The 15,979-nt window shown below is 36.3% G+C and overlaps 1 protein-coding gene across 1 annotated transcript in view; it reads left to right on the forward strand.

Annotated features, from left to right (window-relative positions):
• The window catches only part of CFAP54 (cilia and flagella associated protein 54), a 119,164-nt gene that overhangs the window by 98,239 nt on the left and 4,946 nt on the right, over nucleotides 1-15,979 (forward strand). Inside the window, exons 58-66 of the mRNA XM_076328672.1 lie at nucleotides 1,138-1,293; nucleotides 3,072-3,177; nucleotides 5,419-5,524; nucleotides 6,281-6,373; nucleotides 6,892-7,033; nucleotides 9,147-9,347; nucleotides 10,594-10,802; nucleotides 13,919-14,104; nucleotides 15,340-15,446. Of these exons, the coding sequence (XP_076184787.1) occupies nucleotides 1,138-1,293; nucleotides 3,072-3,177; nucleotides 5,419-5,524; nucleotides 6,281-6,373; nucleotides 6,892-7,033; nucleotides 9,147-9,347; nucleotides 10,594-10,802; nucleotides 13,919-14,104; nucleotides 15,340-15,446 (1,306 nt within the window). The remainder of the gene's footprint in view (nucleotides 1-1,137; nucleotides 1,294-3,071; nucleotides 3,178-5,418; nucleotides 5,525-6,280; nucleotides 6,374-6,891; nucleotides 7,034-9,146; nucleotides 9,348-10,593; nucleotides 10,803-13,918; nucleotides 14,105-15,339; nucleotides 15,447-15,979) is intronic.

The following is a 15,979-nucleotide window of genomic DNA, read 5'->3' on the forward strand; positions in this document are numbered from 1 at the left end:
TTCCAACTTCTGTACAAAGCATTCATTCTGTGAAAACTTCCTGTGTATGTTCCATCTCTCTGGAAGTAGTTATATGGGAACTAACTAATGATAACAAATCATACGGGATAATAGCGATAATTCTCTATCCCAGTAAAATAAATAGTATCTGTTATTGTTGTCACCCTTTAATTTAACAATTTTTCTTGATAACTTTTCTTTATATAGAAACTTGGAAATATGCTGAATAGTAACAGAAGATGACCTTTAAATCTGTCTGAGATTTGTTGCTGTATAGCAAATATAGGAAAAGGGATATTGTCTCCATGTTCCTTCTGCTAAACTTAATTTGGTGTATAACTGACTTATAAAGGACTAGAAAATCTAGAAATCACTCACTGCACTCTGGTTTGCATTGTGGAGCAGGCTCAGAGTGTTCTGGATTCTTCTTCAGGAAGATGTGCTCCAGGAGCACATCGATGCACCCCAACCACTACTTTGTATTCAGCCCTTAGGACTAGAATAGAGATAGTCCAAAGTAAGCACTCTGAAATGCATCTGCTGTGACTGCCAGGTGTTCAACACCAGCTGGTTTGCTCTAGAGATCCACTCTTATTGTGCTTTACTGCTTGTCAGTGCAGGCATGGCCAGACTCACTCATAGTAACGGCCATGTTTGACCAGTTCCTGTTTCTGAATCCACATTTTTAGGAAGAGCCTATGAATACAGATGAATATTGGGGAGTACAGTATAAGAGGTATGCAATACATCAAAGAAGCCTTTAGAACCGGTTAGTACAAAAGGAATTTGGGAATTTGGAAATGCTCAGAGAGGTTTAGGTTTTGCCTACAACTACCATGTGAAATAAAAAGCTATGAAGTGGCTTACTGCTAGTCTTTCCAGATAGTTTGTGAAAGGGTTGATTTGTATAGCCTGAGCTTCTTTTGGATGGCCTAGGTAAACCTCAGTGGCATCCTAAAGTAGTTAAACAACATTATAGTTCTGTATTTATATCCATTAATCACTCTGATTTTTGAGAATCGGATTGTAACAGTAAATATGTAACAGCATTTGTTCTAAGGAAGTTGCTTCTTTTTGCATAAATTGGTTTTCTATTAAATAATTTATTAAGGACTGTCTTTTTTTTTTTTTCCTTAGGACACACATTAGCTGAAAAAGTAGCTTGTACACCTGCAAGAGGAGATCCACTGCAATGGCTACGTGCTCTCAAACATTTAGAATCAGCATTGAAGCTTTGCAGAGCATCTGCAACAAAAAAATTAGATATGGAAGCTGAACTTCTTTTTCAGATAGGTAAATAAAACCCTGTTTGTACATCATGATTGCCTTCCTAGTCAATGTTATGCATGTGGCCTCTCTTAAAATGGAGACATTTTACTCTAAAAATAGAACAGATTTGGATATTTTTCACCCTGTCTAGCTGCAGATCTCTTTCCTCTGTTTAGTATCACACCAGCATAGTTCAGGATGCATTACGCAACAAATAATTTCAGAACCGCAGTAGAACTTCTCCCACCTCTATGTTATCAGGGGTCAAAGGGTGTAGCCAATGAGATTAAAGACACTGTAGAAAGCTAATTAGCTTCTTTGCATCGGTCTGAACTAAAGAAGATGAGAGGCTCAGAAAGTATTTCTAAATAATTTAACAAAGCTAATGAATTACACAGTGTTTGCATGCATTTGGATTTTAGTGGCTGTTGTGGTTTAACCTCAGCCGGCAACCGAGCACCACACAGCTGCTCGCTCACTCCGCCCCCATGGTGGGATGGGGGAGAGAACTGGAAGGGTAAAAGTGAGAAAACTCATGGGTGGAGATAAAAACAGTTTAATAATTGAAATATTATAGTAACAACAACAACAACAATAATAATAAAGAATATGCAAAGCAAGTGATGCACAATGCAATTGCTCACCACCTGCCGACCGATGCCCAGCCAGTCCCTGAGCAGCGGCCCCCCCGGCCAGCTTTCCCCAGTTTATGTACTGAGCATGACGTCACATGGTATGGAATGTCCCTTTGGCCAGTTTGGGTCAACTGTCCTGGCTGTGCCCCCTCCCAGCTTCTTGTGCCCCTGCAGCCTTCTCAGTCGGTAGAGCATGGGGAGCTGAAAAGTCCTTGACTAGTGTAAGCACTATGTAGCAACAACTAAAACATCGGTGTGTTATCAACATTATTCTCATACTAAATCCAAAACGCAGCACTGTACCAGCTACTAGGAAGAAAATTAACTCTATCCCAGCCGAAACCAGGACAGTGGCATTATGTTTTGCACGAGGAGGTGTTGGTTTGTTAGGATCCCAGCCAGAAACGCACTCAGACTCTGTAAAGTTTCTCTTAAAATGCCATTTATTGGAATTAACACTATAAAGAAAAAGAGGATAGTGTAAATAATCTTATGTCCCTTCAGATGCTGAGAACTCCAAGTTATGCAGTATTGAATGGGTTTCCAATCAGGGTGTAGCACAACACGCAGATCCTGTCTGTGGAAAGGTTGCCTCATTTTGGTCTTTTGAGACGTTAGAGGATTTTCTTAATAGAAAACAATTCTATTCATCATTTCTACTGTCAAACAAAAAGCATATTCACATAAGAACTTCTTGCTGCACTTTTACAGAAAGGGCAGGTGGTGTAATCACTGGTACTGAGAAGATGCTGCCAACAGGCTCTTCTGTTACAGCTAGCTGGCTATATTTATCCTGTGGCTAAGGGATGTGCACAGCACAACACAGGCCTGAAGGCCACACTGTATGTGCAGCATAGCGCAGCACAGAACAGGCCTGTGCCTGCGCATGAACTCCTCCATGTACAATGGTCTTCTAGGTAGGATCACTACATGTTAGGAGTCATTATGATTCCAAATTTTGATTATTTTAGCTACTTTATGAAGTAATTTGCTATACAAGCATTGTGCATTACATTTTAAACAATCTGGAAAAGATTTTGCTTATCAGGAAGAGAATAGATAATGCACTATGTTGTTCAACTTTCATGGAGGGAAAAACAGGTTGGGTCTTACAGAAAAAAAAAATAGTAAAATCTTGCAAATTTGCTTTCTGTATTTCTTTCTTAGGTAAGGTAGAACGCCAGATAACTGAAGCAGGCAACAAGTCATCTCGAGCTGTTGAAGCCCTGTTGGAAGCTATAAAACTCAGCCAGCAACATGACCAAAAATTTGAGTAAGAAACTAGCTATATACCTTTCAAAATAATTTTAATCACACATGAATATAGTTTTTTGAAAGTTTTCTGAGATTTTGTGTGGGACTTCTATTATGAAGTGTCTTTTATGTTTTGGAGAGTTTTCTTCTATTGCAGTATAGAAGAGCTACTGTATATTTATTCTCTTATTTAAAACAAAGGCTGAGAACATTTAAAAGCATATTTTAGAGTATACAAAGTTACAGCTTTCTGTTCTATTTCCAAATTTGTACCCTCTCTATCAAAACCAGGAACAGAGCTATCAATTAAACAGGGGTTTTATTCATATTTCAGAAGATGAGCCGTGGTCTGCCCCCTTCCAGATAATAGAAATCCAGCTTGAAAAGGTTAGCAGCCAGAAACAGTCAGAAGAACAGAGGCAGAAGGAGCATAGGAAATGTGTTTGTAACAGATACCAGGACAGTGACTTTGGCATTAGTTATCAGCATAGAAGATGCCTGAAGAGCTGAGCCAAGCCAGCCAATAAATTCTGTCAAGCACCTCTGATACATTGGACTTTATTTTTTTTTTAGTTTCTTGACCAGTCTACATGAATAATGTGCCATGCCTGGTTACAAACAGTGTAAAGGCAGCAATTTACCTTGCTTGTTTGGGTATTCTGTTACTTAAGTTAATGAACCAGAACTCTGAACACAGAAGCAGTAGCATAGTTATAAACCTCTACAAGCAGTCAGCATGATGGGAGATAGTACAGAAATGGACTGTGGTGACGTTTTGCAAGTTTAATTTGCTATACTCTTATTTAATTTGCTACCATCTTTCTAAAAGAATGTACAGCAACATCGATGGACCTTGGCTTTTATATTTTAGAGAACTAAACATCCCAATCCCCTTTATACAAGCCCTCTGATATCTATGGGTTTGTTTAATTAAAGTTGTTTCTTGATGTCTCAAATCCTTTTTTTGTTAGCAAGACTAGAAATTTAACTAAATTGTCACCACTAGGTGTAGAACTTGCCAACTTCCCACTTAGTTTGCCCTATCTTGAACTGTACAGCACTCTTTGACTTTTGTATTTTGCTTTACACAAATCATATCAAAGCTGGAATTTATTGTACTATATAAACAGTCAACTCTGTGCAATATGACTCTGTCCAGAATAGTAACTGCATGAGCAGGAGTTTGTTGTTACACTTAGGAAAGCTAATTCATAGGGGAGATCTGGAGAGATCTATAGAGCCAGGAGGAGCCTGCATAAAAAGACTGTTATAAACCTATAGTGAACAGAAATGTTGGAGAAGTTCTCCAGATAGTGACTTTCAGCAGGTCGAGGGAAGTAATTCTGCCCCTCTACTCCGCTCTGGTGGGACCCCACCTGGAGTACTGCGTCCAGCTCTGGAGTGTTCAGTACAGGAAAGATGTGGACCTGTTGGAGCAGGTCCAGAGAAGGGCCACAAAAATGATCAGAGGGATGGAACACCTCTCCTGTGAGGACAGGCTGAGAGAGTTGGGGTTGTTCAGCCTAGAGAAGAGGTGGCTTTGGGGAGACCTTATTGCAGCCTTTCAATACTTAAAGGGGGCTTGTAAGAAAGACGGGGACAGACTTTTTAATAGGGCTTGTAGCAGTAGGACAAGGGGTAATGGTTTTAAACCAAAAGAGGGTAGATTTAGACTAGATATAAGGAAGAAATTTTTTACACTGAGGATGGTGAAGCACTGGCACAGGTTGCCCAGAGAGGTGGTAGATGCCCCATCCCTGGAAACATTCAAGGTCAGGTCAGACGGGGCTCTGAGCAACCTGATCTAGTGGAAGATATCCCTGCTCATTGCAGGGGAGTTGGACTAGATGACCTTTAGAGGTCCCTTCCAACCCAAACTATTCTATAATTCTGAGTCTATGATTTTTGCCTGGTTTATAATACTACTGTAAAAATAACTGAAAGGAGAGGGAAGTATAGGAGGAATATGCAATTTATTTATGGAACATTTGTTGCACATAATGCAAATTATATTTGACATACTCTTAAATCAATGTGTTATTTGTTAAGCATACCATAGGGATGTTTTAGACTCATTAAGACTTTAAAACAGGATCACATGGCTTTCTGAAAGAAGATACACCTTAAGTAGGTGGTGAGGGCTGGATAAATGATTTATTTGGTGAGGCTGTCTGGCTAGTCTTATGCAGGAGTCGGATTGTGTCGTTGTAATGCTTTCTTTGATAGTAACATTGATTGATCTGTGTGTTGTTTCTTACAGGTTAGTAAGAAGATCATACCTTGAAATAGCACTATTATATTTGCATTTTGCTACAAATAATGAGGATATGCCACAGACAGATAGGATGGTGCCTTCCAAATCAAACGTATGTTTTCTGTCTTTCGGGTAGTGGCCTCTTCAAAGCAGGAAATATATCTCTGTTAGAACATGGTGCACCTTGCCAGACTATTACTTACAGTGACTTATAAATCATACTGATACTGAAAATCCTACTAGAAAAATAACACAAAGAAATCATATAGTACAGCAGTGGAATTTTATCTTGTTTGATGTTATTTCTCATATTTATTGCATTAAAATATTTTTCTGTATAAAACAGGAAGAAATGGAACCAACTGTTTTCATTTCTGATTATATACTAATTAATTTGTACCTTGCAAAGAAAACATAACATTCAAACCATTTTTTTAAGTGGTAATATTTATAATTTAACAGATTTCAATTTTTTCAGTACAAATATGAGTGACAGCATGAGAAATATAAAAGGCTTTAACCACATTAAAGTGGCTACAAGCTGTAGATTCAAAGTGTACTGTGTAACATAAGACAAAAGAGGTAATTAAGATTCCAGAAAATGGAAAATTATAGCAAAACTGTATACAGTAGTGACCATAGAATGAGCTGCTCTGAGAAAATTTTTACAGGAGCAGCCAATTAGTATGATCTGGATAATTTTTTTCAATTTTAGCAATTAATCCATGGATTTACAATCAATGCTGATTTTTACAACTTGCAAATAAAAAAAATAATTCTGTAAGTATGAGGACTTCTTTCTATCTGTAAAATATATTTTACCATAATACATTTAGAATCCTAATTATGAACTGGTGTATAATTTTAGATCACTTCTGGAGAACTCTCTTCTCCTGAGGAGGCTCTGAAATCAGAAGGCTACAAAGTACAAGCCTGGATTGCAGTAAGAGCAGCTACACAGGTTGGTGCAATATTCTGAAGAGGTAATTTTTTGTTTTTTTTAATTTCATCTTATGCTACTTACACAAGCAGACAAGACAACAGAAACGAGACAGGAATTAAAGTTTCCTGAAATTCCTGGCATGGGTCTTATTTGAGGAAATTAAAATGGACACTGTCCGAGTAGTGCATTTAATCTCTCTTGGACAGATCTGACTCTGTTTACCTCAACTTTGATTCAGTGCAAATAAAACAGCACACTGCCTGATATGTATTTGACATGTGGGTAGACATCAGTGGCATCCAGGGGAGGATATCTGATTTGAAATCACTTATGTAGTAATTAAGCTGTCAGCAGTAATTATTTATTTAAGTATAGTATGTACCATATGTCAGAAAGAAATAGAATATTTTCCTGACTTTTAAAAATATAGTATGTTGAGTAATTAATTTTTTGTCATCATCTTGCTACTCTCAGATTTTAAAATCTGTATAAATATTGTAGTGAACTGGTTCTGAATAAAATAAATATTATTTTAGGTCAGTGAAGCTGTGCTTGCTTCTCAGCTATTAATTGGAATGAAGAGTGTTAAAGAACACGGCATGAAGGATGCAGTGCAACAAAAAATCCCAGACTTTGCTTCCATGGATCTTCTTGCTTCATACAGAGATTTCTTATCTGGTATTCCTTTATACCTAGTAATATTAGAACATTAAACAACTAATAAAATATATATGCCATGTAATCTAGTAATACATATAATATCTTATTTTCATTTATGAAAAATTATAAGTCAGATTTGGAAAGTAAAAGCAAAATCCTTGTCCTGCATAGCAGTATAAAATATTGAGTAGACCTAATGGGTCTTAAATATCAGCCTGTGCATGTGTTCAATAGCTTAAGAAAAACGGCATTGTTTGCATACTGTGGCTCAGAAAGACAAAGTGCACATACTGCCATACTTATAGAAAAACAGATGGACCTTCGTCACAGGACTTCCCCAGACTTCTAGAGTAGGTCTTGGCCCACCTATCAGTCATCACTGCTTTTTTTTTTTCAAACACTGATTTAGAATAGATTTTTTCCTTAGGTATATTAGCTTTTCCTTGGAGATTTTCAGTTTTTCTTTTGATTATGTAAAGACATGTTGGTGTTGAATAGCTTGTCTCTCCCTGCCTGCCTCCCGCCCCCAAAAAAACCCCCACCAAACACCAAAACCAACAAACCCAAACTCTTGCAAAGTTATCTGCCTGGGTCCTGTATTCTAAAAGTCAAAGTCAGAATAATAAAAAAATTTTCACTGTCTTTCCAGTCCAATGGATTATCATTTAGAGATGCTTCTATTAGCTTGGTAGAACTTTGCCTTTGCCTGGTTTATTTCCAGCTTCTACATTTATTTTACAGCTAATGGAGTTGATGAAATGGAAGGTTTTGATTTAAAAAAAAAATTAGTGAAACTAGGAATTCTGCGATAATGGTCGCCAGATGTTATATAAGCACTAAGGCAAAATATCTATATTTATTTTTAAACTGGGAACCATTAATTTAGTTACAAAATTTTGGTTCAGTGGCTTAATGTCAGTCATCCCAATTGACTGACAAAGATTGAATTGCTCTGCCTGATAGTTGCTGGCAAAGCTGAGCAACGTCTACTTACTGTACAGTGTTTAAACATACGTGTTTTGGTTGGTTTATGAAAACAAGTGTTGTATGCTAAGACCTTCCATCAATCTGATTGTTTTGTACTAGCTCCATTTGCTTATAATTACAGATCATTTTTTCTTTTAGCAAATGCAGCAGGTGTTTCTCCTGATAGTTCTGTTAGGCAATACAAAGAAGAATAGAAAATGTAGAAAAGCAATAGTAGGCCAAAATATATAAAGGTAAATTGAAATGGAAATGATCAGCACAGCATGCTAAATATTTTCTGTAAAACCATTAGTGAAACACATTGTTTAAGTTTCATCTATAAAAAATGTGGCCATTTTAACTGAATTCTGTTTTTACAATTGACAGTGAAATAGCAGGAATAATGGAGACACTCAGATTTTGTAGAAGCACACATAATTATTTTCTGGAAGTTTACTATTAGGAATTACTGTAACATAATGTTTGTTCAGTTTGGAATGAGAAACAGAGCACAAGAATTGCGTAGGCTTTTGAGAGAGCCATGTAGTAATCAAGTGAAAAAAAAATTGAATATAAGCAGTGATATAGTGATAACTGTACTGATATTTTTTTCCTCTTTTTGCGTAAGTATAACTTTCAGGCAGCACCAAAAAAAAGATTTTCTTAGTCCATAGTCAAGAACACATTTAATTGATAATGTACTTGATATCTAAAAGGGACTGGATTGAAGCTAACAGTAAACATTTCAGAGTACCTAACTCTTCTGAGTTCAGGTCAATATAACTGGGAAGTTCAACTGCTGTAGTTATGACTGATGACTCCTAGTATTGTTTCCATTTAGTAAATATCTGCTATTGAACAATGTATAGAAATAATGGTTCTATATTTAAACTCAGAGAGGGAGAGAGCACCTTGCTCTCTGCCCCTTTTAGCTTCTTGCAAGGACCAGTCAGATTCCTGGCCATGATCTGAGAAATAGTTTCCTTACTAGTTCAACTTATATTAAAGCAGAATAGAAAGAATTTTCCTCTTATGAAAAACATAACCGGGTTCACAAGTTACATTTTTAGTTACAGATTAGTCAATTCCAACACAATGCAGAAAAAGCTTTTGAATTGCAACCATTCACTTAATGTCTATTGTTGAACTGTTATTGGATTTGCAGATGGATACAATGTTGTCTCTGAAAGTCCCACAGCATCTTCTACTGAAAACAAACAAATCATACAAGACAAGCAGAGCCAAAGTGAAGGAAGAGAAAGTCTTGCCACCAAGGCCAGGCAGAAGAAAGAGACAATAACATGGGTTCACTTAATTCGTTACCACAGTTATTTAAAAAGACTTTATAACACAAACCTTCTATTTGGTATGAATTTTTTCTTCCTTCTAGAAAACTGCCATAGGTGAGATATTGTTCTCGGCGGCCAACAGTGTCAGATTCTAAGGCTCTCATCTGAGATAGCCTCGTTTTGAGTTCCTTTAAATTGTATAAATGTGAAAAAATCTTCACTGAAATCAAGATTTATGTCAGTTTACAAGTGTTGTAAGTGTTCCTTTTTTCATAATTATTCATACGCCTTCATGATACCAGGAAAAGCATCCCTCTAAACTTAATTGCTATTACTATATCTGAAGCATTTTTTAAAAATTCATAATCTATATTTATTTTTATTTCTAGATACATCAGACTTAAGTCACATCAGAAATAAATCTGTTCAGTTTGGGGGCCTGTTTGTGAGAATTGAGTGTAGTGTAAATGAGAAGGCTGAGCATTATTGAATGTGTTTTGACTAAACCCCCAGATGTTATGTACATACTTGGTTTATTTCACTGTAAACAAAAGATGGTAATAGATAGGACCTTTCAAGAATCCATTAATTTCAGGGCCCTAATACTATGCATCTACATCTGATGGCCAGCTGCTGGATATACAAGTGACAACCTGATAGGTGAGAAGAGAACTAGATTGTACATACAGGTGCTGCCTAGAGAGAAACCTAGCAACACTGAAAATAATAATTTCAGAGAGGGTTGGGTTTTTTCCTTGCAGCACCAAATGAAAGGAAAGTATTCTACCTCACCACAGAACTACAAGGACAGTAAGGTATCTACAAGTAGGTGTCAAAATGTGCATGTATATATCAGCTGTAGCTACCAATGATGGAGCCTAGGGAGTGAGTCAGCTGATCAGCCACTAGCTGTCTAAATTAGAGTCTTAAGAGCTCTTAGAGCTTCTTTTGACTGTATTGAATAAATAAGCGTTTATTCTAGTGGGTGCTTAGACATCTAGTGAACATACTGATGCTTACACATCTAAATTTAAGTGCCTAAACCTCAAAACTGCACCTCCTGTTTTATGCTACTTTATAATATCTAGACAGAGCTTGTTTCATTATCGGATCTCCAGTGAAAAATTGCAATACAAATAGCATAACCTAGTAATATTTAAGGACAATCAGTATAATTGTTAGAATTATATTTGAATGCATTTATTTGATATTGAATCAATTTACATATTTTACTATATTTTCAAAATTTCTGAATATTGAGTAGCTGTAGAAACTTTACTTTTTAATGGCAAATGATGATGTAATAAAAGTCTCTTTTCAAAGCTGCCCCTAACTCAGGACCTGGATCATTTTCTGCAAGAGATGGACACTTTAGTTCTGTTTTTGACACGGGGATTGTTCTACGCATAGCAGAAATGCATTCCTTTCTTAAAAAACATCTGTTTGAATATTCAGTGTGTTGCCTTGAGAATTTCCCAGAAGAGCTACATGAGGCAGAATTGCCACTTGGTAGGCCAGCTGATTCTTCAAAGGTACTTATTTTCTTTCTGATGTTTCAAAAATATGTATTATACTTGCGTTTCACTCAGATTCTTGCTAGTTCCAATGGTGATATTTCTGAGAACGCTATAGAAGAATGAAATTCATTACGCAGAGGCTCAGTGCAAAACCAAATCCTGTGCAAGCAGTGAAGGATATAGTTAACAAATGCAAATATCCTTGTGTTATTCATTTCTGCAAAAATGATCTCTATCCCATGCCCAGTGTATTTAGACCCTAGAAGATTAAGCAGAATGACATTTAAGAAGATTTCGTTATTAGTTAATTAAGTTGGCTGTGTTATTTGGTAGGACTGAGGCTTTTAATCTTGTAGATCTCCATGTTTCATACCAAAAATGTCCTGATGTTTGCTTTGTAATTTGTATGTACAAGCCTCTATATTGTTAATTTGGTCTATAATAAAAACATGATTTAAAAAAAAAAAAAATTCTTATTTTCTCAAAATTTGTTGAAGGCCTTGTGTGCCAATTTTTTTCAGTGATTATCAGCTGGCTAGAAAATCAGTCTTTTCAGATCTCTGGCTTGCGAACAGCCTATTTGAGCTTTCAAATGTAGGCAGCTCAGACTATATTACTCAGAGAAATCTTGAATTGGAATACTGCCATGGCATATGTATTGAATATTGAGTAGTAAAAGTCTTTGAAGATTCAATGTAAAAATAATTGTCTTCAAAGTTTCTCCATCCCACTTCTCACATTAATAATTATCCTAATACTAAAAAATTAAAATGACAGGTTACTCTCTGTGGTTTATTTTTTACCTATTATGTTCAGTATTAGAGGGAGACAGGGGAGCCTTGAGGAGTAAGAACTTGTTATCTTATCAAAATGAATTAAAATACTTTCGTGAAAGTAGCTCTTCTAGAGTTGGTGAACTTTCTGCAGTATTGGACAGCATATCATTACCCATTTCCCAACAAAGAGCTGACTGTGCCACTGAATAAATTGTAAATATATGGTATGTGACATTTATAACAGCCATTGTATATAAAAAATTATTTTACTCTGTCTGCTCTTCTTTTGACATAATTAGTATTACACTGTCCTAGAATAATAAGCTTCAGAGCTCACTGTCATGTTCGTGACAGGTGCAAGCTGCATAATCATGTGTTAGCTTCACTGTTGTAGACAGCTAACAAGCATAAAGCTCTTACTTTTTTTAATTCTAAGCTTCATTGATTTTTATCACAACATTTTTATAAGGTTTAACTATTCAAAAGGCTGTATAAGTTATTTTTAAAAATGTTACTGTAATTGATACTGGAATTTTTAACAGTACAAATAGATATAATTTTTGAAGGAATGATTTTTATATACAAGGTTGTTTCACTTACATGTGTCTTTGTAATTCTATTTTTGACTTTTGAAGTTTTTTTTCAGCTCTGCTGAACAAAGCATCCAAATTACATTAAGAAGGCTATAATTAAAATTGTGTGCCCTATCACATTTTGCATGCTTGTTTTTCATTCCACTCCATGATAGTATGTAGGATTGGAAACACTTAACTAAGACAGTTTGTTGTTTTCAGGCTTTTGAGAAAGTTGAATAGATAAATATTTACGTATGTAATTCAGCAACCCTCCGGTTTGACAAAAGCAGTTGTAATATCCTTCCTCAAAAAGATTCAATATGATGTAAATAAAAGATGCAGTTCAGTGAAAAAGAAAACATACCACACATTTTAGAAAGAAATATATATCGTAAAATGGACTTTTAAGAGCTCTAGTTCAGGGGCACGGCATAAATTAGGTTGTTCCCACCTCCATATATGTGTTTTCTCATAATTTTATTCACTCTCCATGCTAGCAGGATAGCGGGTGATTCATTGCCAAAACTAAAGTCTAAGATCCCGAATGTAGAAGATCCTTGTAGTAGGTGGGTGATCCATGCACACCTCATGGCATACCGTGGGTTATGGCCACTGTTACCACTGCCTCAGTGTTTAGAGTCTATGTGGCATGGAGCATCCCCAGTTAATTGTGCCGTGCTATATTGAAGGCGTATCCATATGCTCGAATGCATGACTTCAGCATGCATGACTTCATCTTTTACCTTCACTTCTACTGTATTTTGATGCGGGATGGGAACTGGCTTCATGAAGTAAGATTATGTCACTGTGAAAAATCCATCTTCTGCTCACCTGGATTTACTGCCCTGTATCGGTCATGAGCTGTATTTTCTGAAAATAAAGTGGGTAAAATTCTCCAGGTTTTTTCAGTGATGAACATTCAAAATTAAAAAAGAACTAACTCCCCAGGCAGTTGTTTTCGATGTCCACATTTTGGAATCAATGATGGAGACACTAACAGCCTTTTCAAATATCTTCAGCATTTCCCCAAAATGTCACTGTTTGGCCTCCTCTGTTCTTTGCAGATCTGCGTAACACTTTAAAAAGTAGAAATGGTATGGCGCTGTTCAACCTTTAAATAAAATATTTTACAATTTTAAAAGAGGCTTTTATTCATGAATGAATGTTGGTTGACAGTATTCCTCCATTGCTTCCCTGGTAAATGATGGTTAAACTGTAACTATTTGATGAATAGCCTGCTAATGTTCCATATATATTTTAGAAAATATGACATATGACAAATCCTCCCAAATGAAGTGACTGAATTTTCAGTAGGTATCACCCTTTGTTAGTTGCATAACTAATGAGAAAACAAATAGGTAAACATAAATAAAGCATTAGTCTAGCATTCAGATTACTATTTTAATTATCAATATGTATAGCAGACAAATTACTTTTTCAGCACTAAATTTTGTATGGTCAGCATGTCAGATAATATCTTTTAGCAAAAACCATGACGCCATAAGGAAGATAAGTAAAATGTAACAATCATTGTTGCTGTAGGTGTCTCTAAGTCAGCCCAGAGGTCCTTTGCATTACCTTTGGAAATGTCTCATCATGTGAACTTTGAAAAGCCTTAACTTGGTAAAATGGACACCTTTTAAAATTACTCCTTTACCTAAATAAGCATATATTTGTGCAGGAGTGAAAGTCATACTGATTCTAGTAGACACTAGATTACAACAGATTTTGCATATTACACTAGGAAAAATACAATTTAAAAATTTCTTTTATGTTTCAGATGTCTCTTGCAATTACTGGAATTACATCAAAGATGTCACATATGAGAATAGCTTCTCCAGTTTCTGTCATCGCAGAAGCAGACAGTCAGGCGGAGAGTAGGGCAGCAAATGCTTCAAATCAGGAAATTAACATTCAGTGGTATATTCCTCCTCTGGCAAAGCCATCAATCTATACAGAGACTAAGGTATAACTACACCAAAGCAGTTCCTTAGGTATTGGAACAAATTAAGTCTCATTTCCGATGAATATTTATGTTATGACTGATTAGCTTTTTAATTGAATTATACATATGCCAATTGCCAAGCTGGACAGCAGGGAGCTATGTGTTTACTCTGCCACAAACTTGCTATGCAGGACAAACAGAATGCCCTGACAGTTTTTTGGTGGCAGGCCAAAGAAAGACTTTGTTGACCGTATAGAGCTTCCAGGCCATGTTGTATTCATGCCTTTTTGCAGGTCCTTGATGTCTTTAAGACCTCCACTCTATTAAGTTTGGTTAGAGCTGACCAATACATTCAAACAATACTGTTCGGTGGGAGGCTGTCGGAAAAGCAAAGATACACATATACAGGGAAAATGGGATTTTGTAAACGTCTAAGAAACCAGACTAAACATGAAAGATGAGAGAGATTGGAGGGTGGCAGGGAAGCAAGAGACTAGGACATGGAATTTTTATTTTTAAACAAGAGAACAGCATGTAGGTAAAATTTCTGCTGCTGCAATAGAAATCCACGATCTCCAAACTTTTTGGCATAACAGATCAGTGTCAAAATTTCTACTAGACCATTCTCATCTCTATTAGTAAGCTGATAGAAGCCCTGTGAAGTTAGTGCAAATAATGTACTTTTCAACACAGTTTTGCAGGTTACTTTAGCATGACCTTACAGATCATTAGAGATCCAAAGACAACTCTTAAAAACGACTAATATATGAATGCCATATTCTTGACATTCTCCATATAGTCAAAATATTCAGCTACCACTAGGAAGCATATTTTCAATCAAATCATGACAGCCGTGCACAAGGCCATACAGCAAATGTAACTAATTACATAGGGCCTTTGGAAATTCAGTAGAAGCTCTCTGTTCAGCCTGCCTGAAGTTGGAACTTTGGACATGAGCATAAGTAGGATTGATTGACCAGGATCAGGACAAGACTGGGATTTTGATGGTGACTCTATAGGGTATAATTAATTTTCAAACCCATATAAATTATATCCATAATTAAATTGCTTTAACACCTATAAAAACTGAGTATAGTACAAATTCATATCACACTCCCCCCTTTTTTGAAAGTCAGTTATCTAAGTCTTCATCAGTACATTGTATTTGATAGTTATTATAACCTAGTATCACTGAAATAGCTCAGGTCTACTATACCATACTGCATTATAGCTTACCTATTCCATCTCTTTTACAGGTTTTGCTGCTTTATGCTTATAATACAAAGCCTGTCAAGATTAGCAACATCAAGACTTTCAGTTCAATGTCTATATTTTCAGGCCACTTGTGGATTCCGTTGGCTAGGTAAATAATCACTGACTTTATCCTGTTATTTCATGCTATATTAAAGATCAGTCAAACATTTAGGATGAGAGAAAATAAAGTACAAAATATCAAAGAGCTGTAAGTCTTTAAAAGCATTCATTTTCGCTTTTCAGAGATTTTTCACATTAGCATTTTAGTTTTGATTCTTAAAGAACTGTGTAACACATGCTCATTATATTACACTGGCATAGCAACGTAAGAAAACGCTAGCAAATCTAAGAAGCAGTCCCAGCAGTTATTCCCATTCTCTCACTGGATCAGTTACTTTCTCCATCCCATATTACAACTCTGAGCATGCAACAATTTTTCTCAGTTGTAGCCCCAGACTCAGCCCTTCATTTTAGATCCTATGGCGTTTTTCATTACTTCTTCCTTGTCATTCATCTAGCCCCAGAATTTTTGGAACTGCTGAGCAGGTGGAGGGGAAGGAATAACGGGCCAAGAAGAGTTGCAGCCCCTGCCACCCAGCTTGTCAGCCCACCTTGTGCTGGTTGGATGAGAAAATCTTTTCT

This window comes from Aptenodytes patagonicus, chromosome 1, assembly GCF_965638725.1.
Source record: "Aptenodytes patagonicus chromosome 1, bAptPat1.pri.cur, whole genome shotgun sequence".
In the NCBI taxonomy this organism is placed as follows: Eukaryota; Metazoa; Chordata; class Aves; order Sphenisciformes; family Spheniscidae; genus Aptenodytes; species Aptenodytes patagonicus.